We start from the raw sequence: 19,583 nt of genomic DNA on the forward strand, positions 1-19,583 counted from the left end.
TGGGACGACTCCTGGTGGCCGGAAGCCCTCGGAAATGCACCCATCCCGACAGACCACGCACGGAACCTTGGCGTCATCCTGGATTCTTCACTCTCAATGAACAGACAAGTCAGCGCCGTATCCTCTTCCTGCTTTAACATTCTTCGCATGCTCAGAAAAACATTTCGCTGGATCCCCACCGAAACAAGGAAAACAGTCACCCACGCTCTAGTCACGAGCCGACTGGACTACGGAAACACCCTCTACGCAGGTACCACCGCTAAACTCCAGAAGAAACTACAACGAATCCAAAACGCCTCAGCCAGGCTCATATTAGACATCCCACGCAATGAACACATCTCTGGTCACCTTAAAGACCTCCACTGGCTACCCGTCAATAAGAGGATTACTTTCCGACTGCTTACCCACGCACACAAAGCACTCTACGACATCGGACCAGATTGCCTCAACTCTCGACTGTCCTTCTACACCCCCTCCCGCCAACTTCGCTCTTCCAGCCAAGCCTTCGCCAATGTACCTCGCATCAACAAGACCACCATGGGAGGCAGATCCTTCTCATACCTGGCTGCCAAAACATGGAACTCACTCCCCGCTTACCTTCGCCTCACCCAGAATCACCTAGCATTCAGAAAGCAGCTTAAAACGTGGATATTTGACAAATAATCCTCCTCCCCTTCCTAAGCGCCTTGAAACCCTCTGGGTATGTAGTGCGCTATATAAATTTTATGACTTGACTGACTTGAATCCGTTCCTGGAAGCAGTCCTGACCCAAAAATTCTTTTACATCCAACCTTAAGATCGTTACATGTTAGTTCACCCGCCCAGCAGTAATAGCCCAACTAAAAGGGAATCCGGTGCAATCATCATGCAAGGCTGTACGGTTTCCCACCATAAGATGCTGGAAAGGCACAACTAAACCGCTGTGGGGCACTAACCTGATCTGCCAAATGTCACTCTGAGGGTCTTTCTCAAGCAAACTCTGACATCATATTGGCAGAAATATTAGCCCAGCTCCAGACCCACCGCAAGATGGTGCTGTATCAGTAATAAGTCAAGCACTTTTTCTCGGGACTGGTCTTGTGCCGTCAATTTTAATGCACAAAGTATGAAGAACTTTATGACTGGACTGTTCGTTACACGCCCCAGCACCTCTCCCTTCAATGATGCTTTATTTTAATACTGATTATCTATTTTATGTGTATTTATGTGATGGAATTAGCCGTCCTAGACTGGTTTTAGTTTTTAACGCCCTAAACCCTTCTGTATGTCTGTGTGTACCAATGTAAATTGAAATGATTTTAATTTATTAATCAATCAATAAATTACTTACTTCCTTCACAAGCAGTGAGGCAAAAGGCACTGTGTTTATCCTCAAGCACAGCTTGGAAAAACGCATTAGCAGTGGCACCATGGTGCAGCTGCTCCTCACACGGATCGTCACTGAGTAGGGCCAGTGTAACATTTGCTTGCCGGCAACCAATAGGGCTACACTTCTGTCACACAGCATGGTACTCCAAAAGTGAAGAATCACTTCTTTGCCCATGAACATTTCTGAAATAATCCACTGCTCAATAAATGTTTTCATATTTAATAGGGCTCGGAGTATGGCCTTAAAGTATTTTGATGGGGTTACAGTCAGGCTTTGTGAGAACATGTCCTAGGTCTCCCTGCCAAAGTTAGTTGGACAGTTAGAAGTACCACCATAAAATTCTGATGTGTATAAAAAATACTGTTTTATTTTGCCAGTTGGGCTTGCACTTAACTGAAGCGTAGAGTGCATATTTGGGTGGCTCCACCTCAACCTTAAGCAGTTGATGGCAGTAAAAATTACAAAACAAAACTTTTGTCTCATGTTTCTTTCCTTACATTTCTTCACCTCTTTTACCTCACCAGTCTATTTCTTTAATTATATGTTTTTCATGATTTGTAACAGTGCTTAATTTGTTGAAGAATAAGTGCCTGTGCCCAAAGTGCTGCTCAGAAGCCCGTGGCCAGTGTAATTAAATGTTGACACCGTCAACACCAATGTTGCTAGTCTTGAATCCACCTCATGCTTCTTTAATCCACAACAAGATACTCCCGGCCTCGTTATCTTACTCTTGCAGGTTTCTGCTTTCTCCTTTTTTGACAGGTTTTCCGTCTTCCTCTTCCTTTGTCTTTCCAATTTGGTTGTTTTTGAGGTAGAGCTTGGGCAGCGCATGCGCTGTTCTGCGACGTATGCTGTATTCAGGTTGGGACTTAAAGCTACGCCCACTCTCCAACCATATTTTTCATTGGCTTCTGCCACTGTCCGCTGTAAACTGTGGCTGTTCACAAGTTAATCGGCTTAGTAGTCCCTCCTTAGTACAACTGGTCTCATTTTGTAACCTCAAAAGCAAAAGCGTTCAAATTTGTTTGCCTTTCCCTTGGAATGTAATATTCCACTGCTGTTAATTTACTTTATCAAAACGTACTCTAAAGTCAGCCTACCTTATTCCAGAAAAGTAAGAATGTCTCTGCTGGAGGGTACTGACTATCCCAGAAGGAAGAATCACCATTCCAAGGGAAAGGCAAACAAATTTGAATGGTGTAGCAATGCAAGATAAGCGAGTAGATGTTGATGACCCCAAGGGGAAAATGTAGAGGATACCATGTAAACAACAAGTTTTGTATGTAAAAAACGAAGGGCTAACATGTCTGGGTATTATGTAGAAAAAGGCAGATAAAAAAGCAGATGCAACTATGACTATATGTAAAATGGTAATATGTAAATCGGAGATAGTGTTGTATTATGATGTATTAATGTGACAATGGATGGTAATTCTGTGTTTCTTAACTGTCTAGAATCAGTCCTGAAGAAGGTGTTCAAAGAAAAAAACCGAAACGCCGCGTCGACTTTTGTGATTCTTTTCGTTTTTAATTATGTTGTATAAAAGTTTTAAAAAAAATTTAATATGAGTAATAATTGCCCAAATTGAACATGGTTTTTTAATTTGTTTTTAATTGTGTACATTAATTATTAATTGATTGTGCGAACTGTTTTTGTGAATACATTTTTTGAAACAAGAGTTTTACCTAACATGTGTTACTATATGCCCCAAATATGTCTATAGCCTGAAATATTCTTTGTGGTGATATGTCTCAGATATCTTTTTAGTCCTGATATACACCGATGAACCTTTGTCCCCTATGTCGTGTTGTATCTTTGCCTTTCCCGCCTATTTAACTGACATGCTGTCTATGGTTAGATACCCTCAGTAGTAATACTGAACCTGGATATACTTTCGGATGTCCATTTTTTAATTGGGACGCTTTTGCTTTTGACGCTAATCTCTTCCCCCCAGTCCCTTACAAGTCTGTGTGGGGTCCTCCTCCCTTTGTCTATAGACTTATTTTGTAACCTCCCATGGCAACACCCCTTGTTACGTGTGTTGTTACTCAGTAGGCTTCGAGCACTATTTTCTCAAATAGCTTTGTGCTGACTGTTGTTGCTGTTGCAGGCAGGACATGCTCTCTCCTAATGCTTTAAAAAAACAAATTATAACGCGGGCTCCGAACACATTTGTAATGCAATAGGTCTGCATTTGCAAGAGTTTAAGCTATTGGCGTCGTTTTAAAAACAAGATATAAATAAAAGGCATTGTTATTTAAAACTCTTGTAAACACGAGACCTATTGTATTGCAAATGCTAGTTAGTCTTTTGCTCTGGGTAAATGTCTGATGCAGAAAAATAAGTGCCAGTCCCCAAAATGAGTGCCGGTGGCCCCCACCAGCAACCACCAGCTCAAATTAAGCACTTTTTGTACATCTTTGTGTACCTGACCCCCCCTTTTCCTCAACTCTCTCTACCTCATCTCTGTCTACTTCACCTTGATTTCAGCACACCTCTTCCCCTACCACTCTACCTCTCTCTCTCAAGCCTAACAACCCTCTCTATCTCTCTCTGTTCCTTCCTCTACATCTCTACCTCTCTGTCCCCTCTCCCTAAATCAACAGTGTCAGGAAGCTGGCTGTTATGAAGCATCCAAGAATAGGAAAAGATAATTTTCTAACACACTTTGGAGTCTGTTGTACCGTCAGTGTAACATCTGCAGCCAAGTGTCCCTAAAGGAAAGGATATATTTACCAGGCTTTCTGCAAAATCAAAATACATATAAGCTAACACAAGTCCACAATAAACAATACGGACAGGTGAAGTAGTCTGGCAGGGCATTGTTTAGAAGTTGTGCATTCACCGTAATCAGAGAAGACATCAAAACAGTACTTTTACTACGAAGTACATTTTGGTGGTTCCATTTTTGTTTACTATGTGCTAATGTAGCTTATAGGTTTGGTCATGTGTTGGACAAAAACTTGTTGAAATATCTTATTAAATCCGGTTAGAAATGCAGATTAAGATCTGTTTCAGAACCCTTTAAACAGTGGATTTATGTGAATTAAATGTTACCACGGAAATGGGATCACATATTTGGTAGTAATTTAGTAAACCAAAAAAGAAAGAAACTGGGCGTAGCAGAACTGAGGTGTAATACGAGCAGATAAAATCAACTTTATAGAGGAGGCACGTTGTTTGTTATGAACTTTTATAGATTTGTTGTTTGAGAGAACATATTTCTTGAGAGCTCATTACAGTTCCTTATTTCAATTATAAAATATTACCTCCTGATGAAGGGAACTCGTAGTTTCTGAAATGTGTAGAGTTTGAAAGAAAACGTATTTGAAAGGAAATGTTTATTACAAGAAGAAGATTTACGTTTAAAGGATTAAATGCAAATATAAAGGAACAAAGTTTAAAAAGAGAATGTGCTCACTTTACTTCGGGGTGCCTAATTGAGCCGGTATTAGCACTCAACGGGATACCCTTTTTATGGAGGGAAGCACCTAACTGTTTGAAGCACCCCTTTAATCTGGCTGTTTCATCAATTCAATGAACAAAGGAAGCATAGATGGGAAGAATGAACATCTCTGGAGGACCCCCTCTCTATATCTGAACAATACTTCCAGGAAGCAGACTGATGCTTGGTGGCGGCACTTTTAGAGTACTTCAGAATTATTTGGTAGAGCCTCTGAAATGCTTTCCAGTTGAATCAAATCTAGAAATCAAACACACGGGCAGCCCTGGTACTTTGTGTACTTGCTGATAAAACTCTAAAGAATTGATGACAGCCGTTCAACTGTCAGATTGAAGCTCCTTGTCCCTAGTGAGAAGGTCCAAGAAAGGCTTAGGTGGGTATGTAATGTCTTGTATGGTCCTTGAGTGTCAGGTAGGCTACCTGATAACTAAAATGTGACTACATTATTAAACTTCGGCCCAGGGCTATCAAGTATGGTCATAGTGCCCATGGCCACTACCACCTCAGACATTAGCACTGCTTTTCTGAAATATACATTTCTTGTGTGTTTTAATCTGCACTTCTTAAAGCCGATGAGATTTCTTTTCTAGAATGTCTGTGAAGAATCTGTGGAGTGGTGTGGCTCACTGGTTAGAGGCGGCAGACCCGGAAGCAGAGGACGGCCCAGGACCAGGGTTCAATTCCCGACGCGGCAGGGTCGTGGACCAGGGTCAGCGGACTCGATAATTCTCGCCTCGGTGCCTACTCTAACCAGGGATCACACTCGGCAACTCTGGGCATTAGCTTGCCTCATCCCCACAACAGCCCCCCACATACGCTGGGGATGCCTGGTTTCACCTTGGAGATACCCAGTAGGGACCATCTCACAGGGAAAGCCAGGATGGGTTCCCCAGCGGTCTACAGCGCAGAGATACTCCTTCGAGAGTCGATTCTAGCGCTTTAGAAACCCACAATTAATAAAGTACTTTTTATAACCAAATGTTGGACTTCAACACACGGGCCTGTGAAGAGTTTCTCAGGATCAGAACTGAAGTACAGCATCTATGCAAAGCCTGTTTGTTTCATCAGAACACAAAATGCTGCCTCTGCGGTGCTTAAGCACATGTCGGAGGCAGCAAAATCTTGCTTCTAGAAGGTTGTTATCATCTCAAGATGGGACTACTGTGAGAGTCAGTGCTCCAGGAGGCTACTGCTGCATCCCAACTCATCCACAAGTAAACGGAGTTAAGGAAATCTTAACAATGAAGACTTCAAGTATAAATGGGCCAGGATGAAGATTAAACGTAGTATGATAAAGAGGCTTGAAGACGATGTAGTAGGCCCCTCTCCAGATGCTGGGAGTGGTAGAGAAGACATCTTAGGTAGATATCTCGCCTGCTCTGTGGTGGTCTAGGTTACATTTCACATCTTTTGAAAGTGGTGGACAGTGGTTTTACCTCACTGTTGCTGATTCTGAATCTATCTGCTGCTTTCGGCACAGCGGACCTTGAGATCTTGTTGAATAGGGTAAAGGAGAGTAACTGGTGTGGCAAATGAGACTCTGGTTAGTTTACATCCTCTATAGCCGACAGAATATTTCGCATAAAGCCGGACAATGTTTTGGCACCCCAAAAAAATATTGAATAGTATTTTAGCGTCCGAGAATCCGACAGTACACTGCTTAACAAATGTGCATACATATCCTCATTTTCCACAGCCTCCTGCGGCTTGAAAGAAGTCTAGTAGTTGTACATTTTAATGCTCACAGTCGAATAATGGTTAAGTGGGGAAGGAACATTGCAAACAAGGTCATTATGAAATCTAGCAATCTATCATTCCTTCTGCGATTACAAACTGCTCAGTAAAAAGTGGAACTGTTCTTTTGTGGATTTTATGCTTGTTGCCACTTATAAGAGAAGAGTAGTCAAGGTAAGCGGTCAGATGGCACCTTGTATAATGGTTTTGGAGGACATATGACAGACGGGAGAAGGCCATCATCTTAAATAACACTGCCTTTCCCATCAGGGACACCCGCAGTGGCCTCCATTGCGCCACGTCTTCCCTAAGACGTTCCAGTTGAGGAAGCAGGTTTTTTTGCAGAAGGTACCCTGGGTCTCTGGTCAAATAGATGTCTAAATACTGGAAACCATGTGTTGCCACCAGGGACGTGCATGTGGATGGCAGGACCCACCGTCTCCCTGTCAGTGGGAAAATGAGAGACTTGTCCCAGTTAATCTGGTAGCCGGAGTAACTCTCAAAGAGTTGGAAGATGTGTTGAAGTTGCCTACAGTCAAACACTGTTGCGTTGTGTAGAAAAGAATGTTATCGCATACAAGGACATCTGTTTCTCCCCTACGCCATACCCCCGGACTCCCCATACAAGAGGGTACTGTTGGATCCAGGCCACCAGTGTTTCCAGTGCCAGGGCGAAGATCATCAGGGATAGGGGGCAGTCCTGCCTATTGCCCTTGCGAAGGGGAAAGTTGTGAGACAGTACACCATTGACTCGCACCCTCACTAGAGGATCTTGATACAGAAGTCTAATCCAGGAGCAAAATTTGGGGCCTAGTCTGGACAGGGCTTCAAATAGATATGGCTATTTTATACTGTCAAAGGCCGTTCATGCATCCAGAGTGAGTAGAACGGCAGCTTCGGACTGAGGATCCTCCGTCATATGTTGCACCCCATAAAGGTGCCTCAGATTCAGTCTGGTGCTCCTTTGTTGAATAAATCCAGATTGTCCTGGATGGACCATTTTGGTTTTCACAGTCACAAGTCTGTTGGCCAAGGTCTTCACCAGATGTGTGCGAGTGCTCGTATCATCTCTCTCCAGATAGAAGTCAAGTCGCTGAGTTGAGTGTGGACTTCATTGGCAGAAGGTGGATTTTTAGGGTACCAGTGATCGTTGCATTGCCGTAATCTGGCTCAGAGAGGATTTGGCATTATATCACAGTCTTCAATGGGAATAAATGGTTTCATTTTTTAATGTGTTTTAGCTTGTAGAAGGTGCTTTTTGCTGAGACATTGATATGGTCTTTCATGTTCAGGCTTTTGTTGAGAGTAACCCAAAGATATTTAACAGAGTTAGATATAGATAGTTTATAGTTCAGTGCAGTTAGGTTGCCCAGCCAGTTATGGATAGGCTAAGTATTTCTTTTTGGTTGGATGAGAAGGAGTTCCGATTTTTTGGGGGTTGAGTTTTAGGATTATTGTTGGTGAGCCAGGTTTGTACCAAGGAGAGGCAGTTGCTAAGGTGTTGGATATCTTTAGCTGACGTGATTTTGATGTAGATTTGGATGGCATCTGCATAAAGATGGTAGGCAATCTTGGCTTGTCCAGGATCATTGCAATGTGGAGGTTGGGCAAGGCAGGGTATAGGATTAAGCCTTGGGGGACTCCTTGTTTGACTAATGCTGCTGTAGATGTGGAATTATTTAGTGTGATTAGATGTGATCTATCATTCAGGTATGATGCGAACCATTGTAGGATGGTACGGCTGATGCCAGCTCATTGTAAGAGGGTGTTTAGAAGAATGTTGTGGTTGATAGTATCAAAGGCCAAGGAGAGGTCCAGGAGGATTAGGAGGCAGGCATCATCATCTTAGAGGGATCTATGTAGGTTACCAGTGATGTTCAAGGTTGCAGTCTTTGTACTGCAGCCTTTCCTAAATCCGGTTTGGAATGTGTCATGTAAGTTGAATTTATCAATGAGGTTGTTTAATTGAGAGAGGACACTTTTACGATAGTTTAAACAAGTAGAGGGCTATTGGTTGTAGGTCTGTAGTTACTGAGATAGCTGGGATCGGCTTCAGGCTTTTTGATGAGGGGGTTGATTTAGCTACATTTGAGAGAGGCTGGCATGTGGTTGCTGGATAAGGAGGAGTTGATGTTATATTAAAATGTTTTGTAAGTACTCACTTGCCCCATAGGGTGTCATGGTGTTAGTTGAGTGAAAAAACAGAATGAAGATGGCAGTTATCCATTAGAGAAGAGCCAAGTCTTTAAGGCCTTTGTAAACGCCAAAAGATTGGCAAGAGACTTGAAATATATAGGGATAAATTGATGATTTTCGTCCAGGTTGGCGAGATGATGTGTCTGAGAGAGGAGGGGAGAGGGTCAGAAAGGTGAGAGGTCGGCTTCATGCATGACAATATTTCAAGGACTTCCTTTTCAGAGATAATTTAAAACTTGGACCAGGTAGCGTTGTTTTTTAGAAGTAGGTGATTGATGGTGGTGTTCTTTTGAAAGATATTAACCAATTGTGTATCTATCCAGCCATGAAGGCAAGCATTTGTGCTTTAAAACCATTTAATGCTTGTCAGTTTCTCAGTGCCCCTAGACTGCTCATAATCTTCACTTTGAAATGCTTATTAGTTAGTGTCCAAATTGTTGGATCAAACGTCTTAGTAAAATGGACACTTGCAGCTATTTCGAAATTCCTCAGTTGCATGAACCAATTCCCATGAAACAAACGTATAATCTAACACTGCACTTTAAAAAGTGATGTATTGTTGAAGTGTGCCAGAATATCTTTCGGATAAAGCTCATTCAGCGTCCGAACCCGCGTTCAACAGAAGGCATCAAGTAGAGATAACCCAATGTTTTCCCTCCTCAGTTCCGGGCCTTTATGATGGATATGCCATCTGTCTGAGTCCAATCTACCTGTTCCACACCCCAAAATAGTTTGATATGGAAATCATCTGGGAAAAATAAATGTGTTTTCAGCGTTTTCGCTTTCAGATTCCCAATAGATTTGGTGGCTGGTACCTTGTACTCTTCTTCTTTGGATTTAAATAGATGGTATCATTTTACTTCTTATATAGCTTCGTCAATACTTGAGGAGTGAACTTAATCTGCCTGACCTAGCACCCAACTGTGCCACAGCTACAAAGGGCAGCCCCAATTCTATTGCCATAGAGCTGAAGTTTAAATAGTACGCTGCCTAAATTGATAAGCTTCATATAGCATGAGCCCTCCTTGAATTTTCAATAACAGAGTAGAGTATTCACTAAAATCCCCATTGGTATATCATTCAACGCTGTGGTTTCCCAAAACCATAATACATGGAATTCTGTGACAAATCCAAACTAAGCATCACCTTGTGCAGCCCTATGAATCCTCTTTTTTCTAAGAGTAAATCATCAGCTTCCCACCCTTGTAAATGCTGACTTGGTGATAGTCCCTGGTGCTAGGATGTTGGATTAGCTTTTGGAGCTTTCATCAGTGCTACAGCCACCAGTTCACATCTGAGATGCCCTTTTGAGAAGGCGCTTATCATCTGATCTGCTGTTTACCAAGCTCTCAGGTAATATTCCCCTTGGAAGCTACCCAAACTAATTAATTATTTCAGTCAATTGCTACTCAAATCGTTTTATGTTCATTTCATTCTTTTTAGCAGTCATCAGAGACAACTACTTAGAGTTCTTACTCTGGTCTAAGTAATTCAGATGTGACCCTGGTGAAAGCATAAAAAGTTGCAGCCCGATCACTGGTGAAACATGAATTGTCCTTCCATTCTTATTTATTTTGGTTCTAATTGATGGTAGATCAAATTGAAGTTCATATAATGCATTTACAGGATCTATTTCTCAGTTCTGGGAGACAGGTGCCGAGATGACCCTGTGAAGTTGTTATGACCACTATGAAAGAGTGGACTTGGAGTTACAGGTGGGGATACTGCAGTCCCATACACTGACAGTTGTAACATGTTCAATCTAACATTACCTTTGTACAGGTAGGGACAGGTAGGGAGGGGATGCAGTTAGTGTAGCCACAGGACACTTGTTATCACCCTGAGTACACTGCAGCAATACAGCCCCAGTTCAAGTAAGCTTGCATCCATAATCTGAAAGTTGCTTTTGATTATATTGAAATATGGTGTGGTATCCAAGTACGCCTTTGTTGATTGAGGTACACCCACTCTGATGCTGGCTAAAGGTTTGTCAGTGGTTGCATCAATATGGAGATGATGTGGATGAAACAACAACTGAATGCTTTTTTTTCCTTTTCTACACGTACCCTTGTGGAAGGCAGAGACGCTTCGCACTCCGCGCTTGTCATACCGGCACTAATTACCAGCTGCGGCCGTCTTTGAACTAAGACCGCCATTCAAAACACAAGCGGAGCAGAGAGAGACCACGTCTGCCGCCTCTGCGTTTTGTTATAATCGGCAGTAATCACTAACTGCAGCCGCCTCAGAACAACGGCCGCACTCTGATACATAAACGGAACGGAGCAGCGGGATATTACATCTGCCGCCCCTCTGATCAAGATGTCCATGAGTTTTGCATGACGGCTGCTTATCAAGATACAGAGGTCCCCTGAATTATTAACAAAGAAATTACATCACGGTCTCCGCCTTTCCTAGTACTTCCCTGAAATTCGTATGAAAGCGAACCTAATAACCGGCTTTTAATGAAAACAGCGAGGAACGTTTTCTCTTGATTTTAAAAGACGATGAAGAGTATTTGTAGGCATTTGTAAGATGGAAGCAGTGATTATTGTCCACACAGCAGTTATCACATACCGTCTCCGGACATAAGAGGAGAGGTGCCTTACCTGCTACATCTACCACGAACTTACTTTGTTGATAACTTCTCTTTTCCTTAGAAAAAGTGGCTGAATATTGAACTGTCCTGATGAAGACAAATGACTTTGTCGAAACGCGTTGACACCCAGCCTTATATATAAAAAATCTTTTTTGTTATATAAAGATTTGAGAAATTATTTTTAATGAAAAAGCCCTTTACCCCTTCATTTATGCTTATCAATATATCTTTTCTATATCGATCAATGAAAAGTCTTATGAAATAATGTTTACTTATATCATGTAACCATTTTTTATTGAATCATATGTATTTTTACTTGTTTTTTAACTATATTAAAAATCAATCTTTTGATATCATTTCAGTCCATTGCTTTAATTGTATTAATGTGTATTTTATAATTATGTGTTTTTCACGATAGCCAGCTTTCCTATCTGTTTTGTCTGCCTGGGTAGATACCTTTGCACAAAAAAACAACAACTGAATGCTGCCATCTCTAAGAAACTATGGAGTGCAGAGATAAATGAAAGGATTAGTAATACTTTTAGGGCCAGATGCATCAAGCATTTTTCTCCTTGCAAACGGGGCGGTTCGCAGAATAGGCCTGTTTGCAATTGCAAAAAAAAGCTTTTGCGATGCATCAAACCCAATTTTGCGATTCGGTAACCTGTTACCGAATTGCAAAATGGGTTTGTGATTCACTATTTGGCAGGGGCGTGTTTAGGGCGTCGCTTCCAAATAGCGAATTGTCACAGTATGCATGAATGTTTTGTGACCTTGAATGCGGTCGCAAAACATTCACATATTACCACCTACTTCAAGTAGGTGGTAAGACATTCGCAAATGGGAAGGGGTCCCCAAAGGAACCCCTTCCCCTTTTTGAATGCTTGTAAAACCATTTTTAAGAGCAGGCCGGGGTCCCATGGACCATGGCCTGCTCATAAAACATGAAAAGAAAACTTTTCATTTTCCTTTTTGTAAAGCATCTCGTTTTCCTTTAAGGACAGCATTGTGTTCTTTGATACTACTGGAATATATGAGACATGATTTGCTTATGTTTATCACATTCTGCAACCCTGGCGGTGTTTTGAAGCCCCTCAATTTCCACTATAATTCATGCTGGCAAATTTGTATTGGTCTAGGCTTATGTGTGTTAAGAATATCAGGTTATGTCAATTCTGGGTTACTCTCAGTAAAAGAAACTGGACTCTATAATGTCTACAAATATTTCTTCCAGTGTAGGTGTGGGGTGGTGCTCTTGTTTAAGCACATACATGACCACACATATTGTGGATGTATCTGCTTGCAAAAAAGACAATTGGTAAATCCTAGGGGTTCACGCGTTTGATTTTCCAGAGATACATCCACAGCGCTGCTGTTCTCAGAATAAAATACAAGACGGATTGAAGTCTTCAAAAATATGTTTTACTTGAAAGCAGGTGCCCTTGAAAGGCGCCACATGACGTCAGGTATTGTTAGATCCTTGCTCACTTGCGCTACTGAGGCGCATCACTCAGTGCTCCACAGAGGTTCAGTACAGACTGATCTCTTAAGGGACATCACTAGTTGCTTCACTGCTATGCAGTGCCCTGTGCACCCAGATATACATCATGACTTTATACCCACTGCTGCATACCATTCTGTGCCTTCTGCTGCACAACACCGTTGTCACTTCGTATAGATGATTGCATTTTTGCGCATTGACACATGGCACATTGGTCTTGCGTTCTTTATCTATTGACCCTTACCTGGGAGGGACATCCTGGTCTGCGGTCCTCCGAAGGGACTGGATCGCTTCCAGTCTATGCTTTATCTTTTCCAGATCTGCAGGTGCTTTCTTCTATGTTTAAGCTTAAAACAAGATCCCACAAAAGATTAAAGTGAGGACTTTAGACAAATGAGTGCAAACAGTTGCATAAACATTATGGAGACGGGTAACCCCTAAAATCTTACACCCCAAAAGACACTTCAAAAGCACAACCATTGAGTGGGTGGATCGCAGACCGTGTTAAACCTCAATTTCATAAGGCAATGTGTCGCAAGATAAGGTACAAAAGAGATTATCTAAAATAAAGTCAAATTAGGAAGGACAGACTCAATAAGTGAGTTCTGGGGTGGAATTAAAAAATATAGAAAGATTAATTACAAACATTCAAAAGGTACAATGCTGAAATTGTAAGTGCGGATGCTAAAAGTCATTGCTATGAAGGGTCTCAACAATAAGACAATACAGAATAACAAGCCGCATCAAAAATATTCCAAGTCCCAAATGAAATGCAAAATCAGGAAGAAATTGGACAGCATCCATAATAGCATCTGAAATTCATCTGGCTCACCCCCACATTTTAGGGTTTATATAGGAAATCTTCTCATAGACTAGTATTGAAAGTGCAGATTCATCATGGTGTGAACAAAAGAACACAATTTTGGCAAATCAGAGCATAGAAGTAGTGAGTGTCATATTGTTTTACTACCTAAGCACTCTCCCACTCCATGAAAATGTATGCAGCCCCCTCTATGCTAATGTCATCCGGAGATAGCAGAACAAACTAGTTACAAAACAACAGTGAACTATTGTGGATGAATGCAATAGAGTGAGCAGGTGGAAGAAACATTGAAAGTTGAAACATTTCTGAGCTAATGATAAAAATCTTCTTCGAGAACGTCATGACTTGCATGAATAAGTGCATCAAAAATAATAAACAGTGAATGTGCAGGTTGAGACATGCATTTTAAACAATATAGGGTTAAAGCCTAGCTGAGGCCTACTGAAACATAATTCAGACAATTGCACTTTAACAGGTCATATCAACATTGTTTCAAAGTCAATAACATCAAATAAGTGTACACACGTACATTTGAGTATAGATTCACATTCTGCATGCTGTTATTAATGCACAAATATTAATACACATACATTTTTACAACAGAGCAGTGGCTAATTGTTGAACTTGACCCTCTCTGCAGGGTCACCATCAAACATTTTGCCTTCTTTTGCTGGCCTTAGGACTGTGTGCACTTTATCACTGCTCACCAGTGATAAAGTGCTTGTGCTCACTTCCTTATGGGTGGTAAAGTTGTCTTACACCTGATTGGCATATTTAATTTACTTATAGTGGTATACCATATATTCAGGCGAGGAAACTAAATACTTCTAGTGGGCCTGTAACACTTATTGTGCCACCCATTGAAGTAGGTCGCAAAAAACTTGTGTATTAAGCTGCTAATTCGACCTGGCAAAACAAACCTCTTGCCAGGCCCCTCCCTCTCTCCTCTCTCCCAAAAAACTTGTGTATTAAGCTGCTAATTCGACCTGGCAAAACAAACCCCTTGCCAGGCCCCTCTCTCTCTCTCTCTCTCTCTCTCTCTCTCTCTCTCTCTCTCTCTCTCTCTCTCTCTCTCTCTCTCTCTCTCTCTCTCTCTCTCTCTCTCTCTCTCTCTCTCTCTCTCTCTCTCTCTCTCTATATATATATATATATATATATATATATATATATATATATATATATATATATATATACACCCAATCAAAGACCAGACATGTGTCAGTCGACACAAAACAGAGGCACACTCGAGTACGTGAGTAATTTTCTTTGTATTTGTGTAGAGCCCCCTTCAGCGCTGACAGATGCGTTTCCCACTCTGGCTTTGTCAATGTCAGTTTCTTTTACAAAGTACCAACATTTTAAAGTGAAAAAAGTGCAGTAAAATGGTAAACATAAAAGACAGCTCAATATATGCATAATGCTTTGTTTTTGTGTCGGCCATTTTAAAGTTCTATCCAGCGGTATTTAAAAGAATGATAATCATTTTACTCAGCCTCTACGTTTTATGGAACATGGTGTCTTAATTCCAAAATCTTATCGATATTCATATCTTTCATAAATAAGAAGATCATGAAACATATAGGACAAAAATTGTATGTAAACAGTTTTTAAAGAAAAAGCGAATATTTTTTCTTTTTTCAGAAGAATGTAGATGACATATAGGAAGCCCTATAAATAGCTTTTTGTGCTTCAAAGTTTTTGGAATTACAACTATTACACCAAACAATTCCGCCCTGAATGGGCATTATTTATCCAAAAAAGAGGATCTCCAGTTAGAAAGGAGAAACCTTTATAGATGTTGGATGGATGGGCCATCTTGGCAGGATGGCAGGATAGGGGGGTGGAGCTGTGCTAAGTCCCACTTACACTTCATAAATCAAATCAAACCTGAATCTCTCTGACTTGTGTCACCCCGCATGTCATAACCACTCTTTCCTCCCTTCTTGCACCTACTGTTACATCTTTATGTAACCAATCCCTGACTTTAGCGGCTGTACCTTAAGCATGGAAAGCTGTAGACTCACTTAATCTATCTTTGGATGCTGAAAATCCAGCTATGCTGGTTCTTGTTGTCTTGTCACTGCCATTTGATACTGAGTCTCATTCTCTCTTGATTCAATGCCTCTATGAGATAGGCATTCAGGGCACTGCCCTTAATTGGTTCAAAGACTTTCTTAAAGACAGGACCCAAATGATAACCTTTGACCCCTTTCAATCCAAAACCCTTTCCCTGGGCAAGGGAGTTCCTCAGGGCTCTGTCTTGAGCCCTACGCTCTTCAACATCTATGTCACTCCCCTTGCCCAGCTGTCAAGTCCTGTGGTTTTGAAATACTTTCCTATGCAGACGATACCCAACTGGTCATATCCCTTGGGCATGACATTGAGAATGTTACATATCGATTTATCGCTTGCTTGAGAAAAACTGCCACTTGGATGTCCCTTAACTGTCTTCAGTTGAATGGGGATAAAACACAGGGGTATATGTCGAGCCCCTATTGTCATTGGAATGACACTTTTTAGCATGTTCCTATGGCGATAGGGGCTTCACCTTATTTACAAGGCAGCATTAAGCCACTTAACATGGCTTATCGCTGCCTTATAAATAAGGCCCCCTTTCACGCTATGCTAAGCATGAAAGGGGAGGGCAATGGGTGTTGCTGGGGGCGTTCCACAGCAACACTCATTGATTCTGACACTGCCTCCTATTTACAAGGAAGGAGTAAATAGGAGGCAGCGCCAGATTTAAGACCAGTGAAAACCTGATCTTACCCTGGCGCAACAAGGAGAAATGTTTCATTACTTCTCATTTTTGCTGTTTTCATGTGTGATGCATCGTGCAACACACACGAGATCAGCAAAAGGCCAATGATTGTTTATGTAGAGGAAGGTCCCCCTTCCTGCGCATATACAATCATTTAAAAAAATGCTGTTTTGCAACTTATGTGTGTGCTGCATTAAGCAGCACACATAGAAGTTACAAAGCTGCATTTAAAGAATGTTTATGTGCAGGAAGGGGGGCCTTCCTGTCAATAAACAATCAATACACAGACACCCTTGCACTATGGTGCAAGGATGCCTACGTTGGCGCTTGTTGGAGCTTGTTTCCAATCCAGGGAAGGCATGGCTTGGCAGTTCGGGCTGGACTGTTCCCATGAGGCACAGGGTCAGACTGAGTTGCATATGGCCATGTCTGAACTGGGGTGGCAGAGTGGGCTAAAGAACGGTGATGGATTAAACCCAGATCTTTTGACTGGGTGTGAGTGTTTGATTGGTTCAGATGCTCCATCCATCACCACCCCCTTTTGTACCGCTTTGTTCGCCATAAGTTGGCAGGGTTTGCTCAGACATGAGTCCCTTGCTCACTTTGCCACTGGATTCAAGCAAGCCTGGCTGAAGACGGCTGAAATGCCAGAAACCGGTCCTAGGACGCTTGTTTCCGGTCCAGGGAAGGCATGGCTTGGCAGTTCGGGCTGGACTGTTACCATGAGACACAGGGTCAGACTGATTTGCATATGGCCATGTCTGAACTGGGGTGGCAGAGTGGGCTAATGAACGGTGATGGATTAAACCCAGATCTTTTGACTGGGTGTGAGTGTTTGATTGGTTCAAATGCTCCGTCCATCACCACCCCCTTTAGTACTATGTTGGTGCTAGGCTGCTAAATATAGCGCCAGTTCCAGGGGAAATGAGGGGCTGCACCATATTCTTGTGCATATGATGCAGCCCTGCGTTTCAGAGGTGACGGAGCATGTCGTTAAGCCAAGGAGGCTAACGACACGCTCCGCCACTTCTTTGTACATATGCCCCTGAGATCCTTCTGTTTGCCAAAGCTCAGCTCCACTGGACAGATGAATGGTGGCCTGCTGAGCTTGGCCCTGCTTTGTCTCCCACAAGCACAGCCAGAAACCTGGGTATACTGCTCGATAATAGGTTATCAATGAAAGATCAGGTTATGTCCACCTGGGGCATGTACTTCTGGTCAATGCACTTGCTCAGGAGGACTTTTCAGTGGCTTCCACTGAGCTCTCGAAAAACTTTTATCCAAGCAGTGATACTGAGCTGCCTTTATTATGGAAATGCTCTAGTTGTAGCATCTAAGGAGTCCCTCCTTTCCAAAATGCAGGTGGTTCGAAACACAGCAGCTCGCCTGGTTAACAAATTGCCACCAGGCACACCTTCAGTTCCATTACTTACAGGCCTTCACTGGCTCCCCATAAGGAAATGAGCATGGTTTAAAATACTTTGCCTGACTCATAAAGCCTTGTCAAGCAATGGACCCAAATATTTGCAGGACAAACACATTCCCTACCTTCCAAGCAGAAATCTTAGATCTAAGAATTAACTTCTTCTATGCCCCAGCATATTTGAACATCTGAGTACCATGGCTGAGCCATCTCTTCTCTCACTCCCTACCACTGGATCAGGCGTCCCCTGTTCATTTGGGCATGTACTGAGTTCCCTGGCTTTAAAACGCATCTCAAGACTTGACTGTTCTAATGGCTGCTTCTCCTTTTGTCTGTCACCTCAGTGCCGAGATGCCCCTTTGGGGGTGAGCTGTTGCGATATACCGAGAATTCATAACATAACATATAACATAACATAACATAACATAAAAGCTGCCTCAGCCCAGAATTTGCCCTACCGCTTGAGACCTGCTTTTCTGCATGAACCCATGACCATAAGAGTGACTCCAAGGGCTAGCCTTTCTGTCCAGAGACAGAAAAAGCTCCAACAATCTCGAACATGCTCCTGGACCCAGTCTGAGTGAGTCCTTGGCCTCCAAGTGGAGCTTCTCTAGCCCTGGACCCTTGGAAGTGGTGCTAAAGTTGCCTAGAGCCCAAATCCAAAATGTGGGACTTAGAAAATGTTAGCCCAATAGTGCTCTGAGAACAGAGAGAAAACAGGGATCTACCATCTCGGCAATCCACCATAGGTGCATCACTGGTCAGCTTGACTTTGTGGTAGCTCCCACTACGTTATTCTTCACAACAGCATATCCTGTTCAGTGGCTCCTCGCAGAAGGGATATCCGAACTCAAGGAGCCTTTGTTAGCTACAGCTTGCCCTTTGTTCCGCTGGAGATTTTCTACTTCTGAAAGCGGGACTTAGTCAGAACTTAGAAAACCTCTCTGCAACTTCATCCAGCATCTCATTGATGACGACGCCTCTTATTTAGACACTGCCAGCGGCCTTGCAGCGCTGAACTTTACCTTCTCAGACATTTTTTCTCAAAAATCCTTTCAAGTCTGAAGGTAAGCAGAGACTTGGCCGAAACCACTTAGGGCCTGATTCTGATGCGGTTAAGAAGGCATCCTAATGGCATTTGCTCCTTCCAAATCAGATCGGGAACGTGTTTTCCCAACCCAGGGCCCAATTATGATGCGGTTAGGAACATATGCTCCCATTGGAGTCAATGGGAGTCCAACCAAATCGTATCTGAAAGTATCCGGATGCATCGTACTCGGCGGGTCAGACTCTCCCGATCCGAGTGGGTTGGAAACCATTTCCAAACCAATTCGGTCGGGAAGCTTTCCAACCCGTATCAGAATCGGCCCCTTAGTGTATCCGAACCACGCTCCGTCACAGTTGGGTATAACTTTCAACTTTGACCCAATCTTGTGTGACTAGAAGCCCATGGTTGGCGCTTTCATTTTTTGGTGCTATTTTTCACTTTAAACTTAAAAAAATCATAACTCCGATTCTACTGATTGGAGTTTTGTCATTTTGGTGTCAAATAATTTATTAAAATGTACTTTATTTTTCGAAACTGATGGGGGATTGTCCTTTATTGCTGTATTACTTTATCTGTTGTGTTTTCACTTTATTGCTGTTTAAGTGCTGCACAAATACTTTACACATCGCCTCTAAGTTAAACCTGGCTGCTTCTATGCCAAACTACTGG

The 19,583-nt window shown here is 42.3% G+C and overlaps 1 protein-coding gene across 1 annotated transcript in view; it reads right to left on the reverse strand.

The window, feature by feature from the left end:
• The window catches only part of NKPD1 (NTPase KAP family P-loop domain containing 1), a 138,227-nt gene that overhangs the window by 47,734 nt on the left and 70,910 nt on the right, over window positions 1–19,583 (reverse strand). The window contains exon 2 of the mRNA XM_078662193.1: window positions 13,104–13,206. Within this exon, the coding sequence (XP_078518319.1) occupies window positions 13,104–13,116 (13 nt within the window). The 5' untranslated portion in view covers window positions 13,117–13,206. The remainder of the gene's footprint in view (window positions 1–13,103; window positions 13,207–19,583) is intronic.

This window comes from Lissotriton helveticus, chromosome 9 (assembly GCF_964261635.1).
Source record: "Lissotriton helveticus chromosome 9, aLisHel1.1, whole genome shotgun sequence".
NCBI lineage: Eukaryota > Metazoa > Chordata > Amphibia > Caudata > Salamandridae > Lissotriton > Lissotriton helveticus.